This window comes from Mytilus edulis, chromosome 14, assembly GCF_963676685.1.
Source record: "Mytilus edulis chromosome 14, xbMytEdul2.2, whole genome shotgun sequence".
NCBI lineage: Eukaryota > Metazoa > Mollusca > Bivalvia > Mytilida > Mytilidae > Mytilus > Mytilus edulis.
This window is the reverse complement of record NC_092357.1, coordinates 35,230,101-35,236,842: the sequence shown is the minus strand read 5'-3', so window position 1 is coordinate 35,236,842 and position 6,742 is coordinate 35,230,101. Positions and strand designations below refer to the sequence as shown.

Here is a 6,742-nt window from a genome sequence, read left to right as displayed (position 1 = left end):
CCTTAAATAGCTGAAGTGTCTAATCATTGAGTTGGTGTGTGAGAAGAGGTAAAGCTGTAAATGTATCTCCATTGAAGGTAATGTAAAATCTATCTCATTGAAGTAAAAGTTACCTGAAATCATATATATATATATATATATATATATACCAGTTTCAACTTAACAGAATGTTTTACAAGGTCAAGGTATAGACATACGTAAACTGTATTAACATTGATAAAATATGGATACTTTAGTCTTCTAGTTTAGGTGTCAATCATGAATCTGATGTCATTATTACGATGCATATGTTGGTATCCCCACAGTTGTATGCTTTTTGAATGTTAGTTGTATATATGTATATATATTACCTGATTATCGGTTTATCATTTTGAAATCAATAATTGAATCTATGGCATCGTGTCTTTCTTGTAGACATCATGAACGAACATTCCGGAAACCAAGACGATTCTGAGGACGAAAATCTATTTGGCATAAAGAAAACTACGTACTGGGAAATATACGGTGTGAAACGTTTTCCGTACAGTGGAAAGCGTAAGTTTACACCATTGCTTTACCCATCTTTCCATGGAGGAATGGTGATATCAAATGACGTTTTTGGACTAACCATCAGTCAGTTTGAACGAATATATAAAGCTTGTTTAGAAAGAAGAAAAACAAAAGAACAGTGGATACTGAACCTAAGATATCCTGATAAATCTTCCAATGACTATTTAGAATACTTACAGAATTGTACAGACTGCAATATAGGTAAGGCAATAATAAAGAACCTGTTTGTTTGCCCTTAATCTACCTACCAAAAAGATAGCTGCCTACCCAAAATATTTTATTGTCATATAGTGATAAAGTGTTTTTAATCAAATAGGCATGGAGACTAAAAAACATCATGAACAATGAATGGACGATTTAATTGCTATCTGTCGAAAAAAGAAAGAAAGTGCCTACCCACTTTTTTACCTTTACGTAGAGTTTGGACAAACAAAAATATTTTAAATAACTTTATCATATCAGTTTCTTAAACTGTAGGCAATGACAGTTATATACTGGGTTTAATCAAATTGTAGAAACTGTCTACTAATATTTAAATTTTTAAGACAAACAGACCACAGCAAAACCAAAAAGGAAAACAACAAACAGAGAACAGCATTTAAAAAGACGAACTTGGGGCAGCATGTCCAAAATAGAAACGACAAAGGATGAACACAATAACAAAAACAAAAAAAGAGATGAACGACATATATACAAAGAAGTTCACACAATAAATCAGAAACACCACCAAAAGTTGTGGTTCTCACTTTAAAAAACAAAAAATGATTGTCAGTCTTATTCACTTCTTTGCAATCGAATACTAGTGGACAGGATGAACTAAATTTATAATATAAATGATATCTATAAAGTGAAAGTGGAATAAGGAAGATTTATGTCAATTTAAGTACAAAAAGACTTAATATAAAGGAGGATTATTGGGATAATCCTGAGATATTTTGTTTAATATTTTACCAAAATGTGTAAGAGAGTATAGGTCACCGAGCTATTTTTCACGCTACAAGTCGTGCAAATTTTTCCAAATTTGAACACATTTTTTGGGAATAAAAGAAAACTGTAAAATAGAAGTTCGAAATAAAATTTTAGAAGATAGGTTTTATAAAATGCTTTGAGAAAAAGAACAAAATGGTCTTAACGAACTAGTTTTCTTGCTACCAACGAAAACGAAAATTTCACATCATTCCAGTATATACTTTTTACTATAACATGTATAAGAATTATATCCCCAAAAATTACCAAGTTAAAAAAATGATTCTCAAATCATAAATATTAGGAATTTGTTTAAACCTTGTGCATAATGCAATAAATCAACTTTGTTTCTTATACAAATAACCAGTCTTACACATGAATTACAAATCTGTCTGAAAATTTGAAAATTTAGATAAAGAACTAGACAGACTTTGCACGGATGTTGTACAATCCAATATGGCGGTATACAGTGAATTATCCGTAGAGTACATTAAATGTTAAGGTGAAACTTTGATTTATTATACAAGATTTCTCAATAAATGAAGTTGTTCTAAACCGCTTTTCTGAATATACCTTAATTAGAAGCGTTTAAGAAGTACAAGAAATGACGCAAAAACATATAGATAAGTCTATATTTGCAAACGGTAAGAAAACAAATGGTGTTTTGAATAATCCTATTGCTTATGAATAGCTAATTTGCAGGAATAAAATTGAGAATGGAAATGGGGAATGTGCCAATGAGACAACAACCCGACCATAGAGCAGACAACAGCAGAAGGTCACCAACAGGTTTTTCAATGTAACAAGAAATTCACGCACCCGGAGGCGTCCTTCAGCTGGCCCCTAAACAAATATATACTAGTTCAGTGATAATGAACGCCATACTAAACTTCAAATTGTACACAAAAAACTAAAAGTTAAAATAATACAAGACTAACAAAGGCCAGAGGCTCCTGACTTGAACAGGTGCAAAAATGTGGCGGGGTTAAACATGTTTATTAGATCTCAACCCTCTCCCTATACCTCTAGCCAAAACAGAAAAGTAAACGCATAACAATACGCACATTACAATTCAGTTCAAGAGAAGTCCGAGTCTAGTGTCAGAAGATGTAACCAAAGAAAACAAACAAAATGACAATAATACATAAATAACATCAGACTACCAGCAGTTAACTGACATGCCAGCTCCAGACTTCAATTAAACTGATTGAAAAATTATGTCTTCATCATATGAATATCAGGCACACTCCTCCCCCTTAGGGGTTTAGTATCATACCATCATAACATATATATGAGAACATAACCCGTGTCATGCCAACAACTTGTTTTAAAATAAATGTGTTTAGTTCCGATGCGAAGACCCTATAGGTGAATCAATATTAACGCCAAAATATGCAATCTTTAATGACCTGACAACAGTATCGTAACTATATCCCTTCTTAATAAGTCTAAATCTCCTCTTTCATTATGTACATACTTAAGCAATAGTGTTGAGTTCTAGGCCGACAATATCACGAGAACGAAATAGCCAACATGATAAGTATTGTTGCATTGGTTGTAACATGTCGTATCTTGCTTATTGTGCAAGCTAGAGGTCGGATTTGTCTGCATACCTGTTTAAAATATTGGCAATCTAATTTTAACGATCGCTTAATATATATATCGGGGACATACATGTAACTCTCCATGTACGGACGTCTTTTTACGTTGTTTTTTTTTTTTTTTTTTTTTTTTTTTTTTTATAAATATGTAATTATAATATGTATATTTTTCGTAGGTCAATTGCTTTGTTACGAAAATTGTCCGAGAGAGAAATGTTTGTACGAACACCTAGTACATATAGTTGGCACGGAAATAGATATACGAAAGCGACAACGACTATTTATCATACAAGATAGGATCTGCAACTCATCATGTTTCAAAATTCGGACAAGAATATCAAGTGGGAGTCTGGCAGAAGGTCTTGATTTACCAGGAAGTGACATGGATATTATGTACGTAGTCAATAACATAAAAATAACAAAGAATGTCAAGAACATTAAAAACTCAACACATAGTAATATGTTTGCTATGGAAATATATTTTGATCATCCTGGATTTGCCGCACTCAGAAAGGTAGCAGCACATAATGAGGTATCCCTCCGTGAAAAATGTCACCGTTGTCCACTAGGTACATGTACAGGTACACAATTTTATCTTCCAGTAAAAGACTTGCTAGATTTAGTTAAGCAAGAGTACTCCTATATGAATCCATGTGAACATGGCCCTTGTATATCAGACCAAAACCAATTGACAGATATTGCATTTTGTATACGGAGTAAACATCTGCCTCACAACGCAATTCCATGGGCATCTCGTCATCGATTGCAATGGCCTACGAACTTTGTTATTGACATGATCATGCAAAAAGGATGCTTGTTAGTACCTATAGGACCTAAGACATTATCAGATAATGAATTCTTATGGAGAATATCTTTCTCCGTGGCAGAAAAAATACTTGTACATTCGTTTAATTTTACTCAATTCTTATGTTACGGTCTACTTAAATTAACACTAAAGTGTATTGTAAACACAAATAGTGATGTTAAAGAGCTATTGTGTTCCTACTTCCTCAAGACAGCTTTATTTTGGGTCTCAGAAGAGTTGGATATTGACACATTTCAACTATCGAAATTATATTATTGCTTTTCTCGCTGTCTTGATAAATTAATATCATGGGTAAACACATGCTACTGTCCAAACTATTTTATACCTGAACACAACATGTTCATAGGAAAGATCAATCAGAAAAACAAACATATACTACTTGGTGTACTTGAGAGTATTAAATTTGGAGGGATTGATGGGTTGGTAACTAGTTTATTTCCTTCTGACAATTCCCGTTTAGCAAGCGAAAATAGTGAATTTCCATCCATTATGTTAGACTTCCTATTTTATAGAATAAGGGAAATGGACATTGTGAATAGTGTTTTAAGTTGGAATTATCACTATCCAAATTGGAAATCCAGGATGGAATGTACTAAATATTTTTTGAAGTCTGAATCGTCCTCATTTCTTATTGATGTATGTACACATCATTATGCCGAAATCAGTCAATATGTTGCACAGCTACTGCCATCACCAAACGCAAAAGGCAACACGTACAACATACGCAAATGCTATCATAGACATTTACAAAACGGCACCAAGACTGATGCTGTATCAGGTTGGTTGTTATACGCATCATTTTATTATGTAATAGGACAGTTTAATGTTTCACTAAAACTAACGGATTATATTCTATCAAGATGCTCCCCTGATATGATGGAGGAATATCATGACAAGTGTGAATTACATAGAAATTGTTATAGACAAAATATACATTCAACAATTAACTTGATTGACAGGATGAAAGTGGCTACTACAGTTCATGTCAACTATATTCAGAACTCATCATTAATTCCAAAAGAACTACAGCTGGAGGTTGAAACGGAAAACTTAGTCTTACCGCCTGTTGTAATGTCTCACTGTCTTAATTTTCTATGTTATCATCATCTTGGTGATATTTACAACAGACAACAATCTTTACGTGATTTATATCTAACAGTGTTACATAGCATTATTCATCAACCTGTTATATCTGCTTCGATAACAGTACTTGGAGTGTGCTATGAGATTTCCGGTGATGCAGACTTAGCCTATCAATGTTACGAGGAAGCCTTAAAAAGAGGTTGTCACATTTTTAGTTCAGCAGTAAAAAGAAAATCAAAACTTGAAGACAATTAATGTGAAATGTGATAATTGTGATCATTATACTGAACATTACTATATCAGAAATTCAACATACGTGTTTGGTATGATTATATAATACGATTATAACATTCTTATCTTGGTGATATTGAAAAAAAATCACAAACATTATATCATTGATATCTAACAGAAAGTAAGAACTAATAGACGTTAGTAATAAATTATCTAATCAATTGACATACTTTACAGGACACGTTATCAAAGTTTTTTAAAATATTTTTGAAAAAACGATTTTATCCGGCAAAAATTACATTAATGTAAACATTCATAAAATTGTCAATTTTATCCCGAATTTGTCAATCAAAACAGAAAAAGGCGTAGAAAAATCTGCATTGTTGATATTTGAGCAAGTGTAAAATCATTTATTCCCCGGACTAATGCTTTAACGACCAGAAACTTTACGACACTACAGAGACAAAAGCCAATAACATTATCACTTGGCAAATCAAGCCATTTAAACTGCACTTTGAAATATATGAAATAATTCATTAAAAATCTTGATAAAACTAAAGGGGGGTCTCTACACTTGCAGGTGCGTGTAGCTCACAGCTTAAGGATATTAGGAAAAGTAAATGTGTTTTATAAATCACAAGTCTACTACCAATAATTATGATCACTTTTTAGAATTTCGTTTTTGTACCTTATCGCATAGACTGGCTCATATATCAATACTGCAGGACATTATGATGTTATTAGAGTTACTAACGAGCTTTATATGTCTAAGCACAAAAGAAGAGAAACCATCATTACTTTACATCCAATACATACTTTATCGTTGCTGTTGTATTGTGTTGCCTGAATGTTATTCATTTACTCCTCGGAAAGATGTTACCATGTTTGTTGGAATGAGTTACCTTATCAATTGAAAATAAACAAATATACACGCCTTTCTTTTTCTGTTATAAACCTCACCGAGTCGTTATATAATGCTAATGAAGACATTTTTTATACCCGAAAACACACCATATATATAAAACTTTATGTTGATGATGCCACCCCTTATGGTATTGACAATTCCAATATCAAGATAAAGGCATCAAGATGTTAATCTTTTTCAACAAGATAACGCTCGTGCACACTTTGTAAGACTCACAAAATATATGGCCTAACATTAGGTAATTCTAGAATTGTTGTAATTAGTATTAAAGTATTTTGTTTTATAGTGTGTAGTTAATAGATTTATCTCAATGATAACAGGATGACATTTTGAGTCTAATTACTATAAAAAGACGTTAAATAGACAATGTTTCATACCTTGTCATCACATTTATATAACAGGCCAATACATAAATGCATTCTATATAATGAATGGATGATGAATGTCTGCTTAACATCAAGTTGCACTTACATATGAATAATCAGGACGAGAACCTGTAAATCTAACATGAATATTAAACCTGCTTAGAACTATGCCGAATCGCTGAGTCGGATTTATACT

General features: G+C 32.4%; 1 protein-coding gene across 1 annotated transcript; it reads left to right on the top strand.

The window, feature by feature from the left end:
- Nucleotides 1–6,313, top strand: LOC139503252 (uncharacterized). The gene is made up of 3 exons (XM_071293013.1): nucleotides 1–77; nucleotides 415–750; nucleotides 3,293–6,313. Exons 2-3 carry the CDS (start codon nucleotides 420–422, stop codon nucleotides 5,278–5,280), a joined length of 2,319 nt encoding a protein of 772 aa, XP_071149114.1. The 5' UTR covers nucleotides 1–77; nucleotides 415–419; the 3' UTR covers nucleotides 5,281–6,313.
- The last annotated feature ends 429 nt before the right edge of the window (nucleotides 6,314–6,742 follow it).

Coding starts and splice junctions, on each gene's coding strand:
- LOC139503252 (XM_071293013.1), top strand. CDS start 420: ATGAACGAACATTCCGGAAACCAAGACGATTCTGAGGACGAAAATCTA. Junction 751..3,292: donor TTGTACAGACTGCAATATAG/GTAAGGCAATAA, acceptor TATTTTTCGTAG/GTCAATTGCTTTGTTACGAA.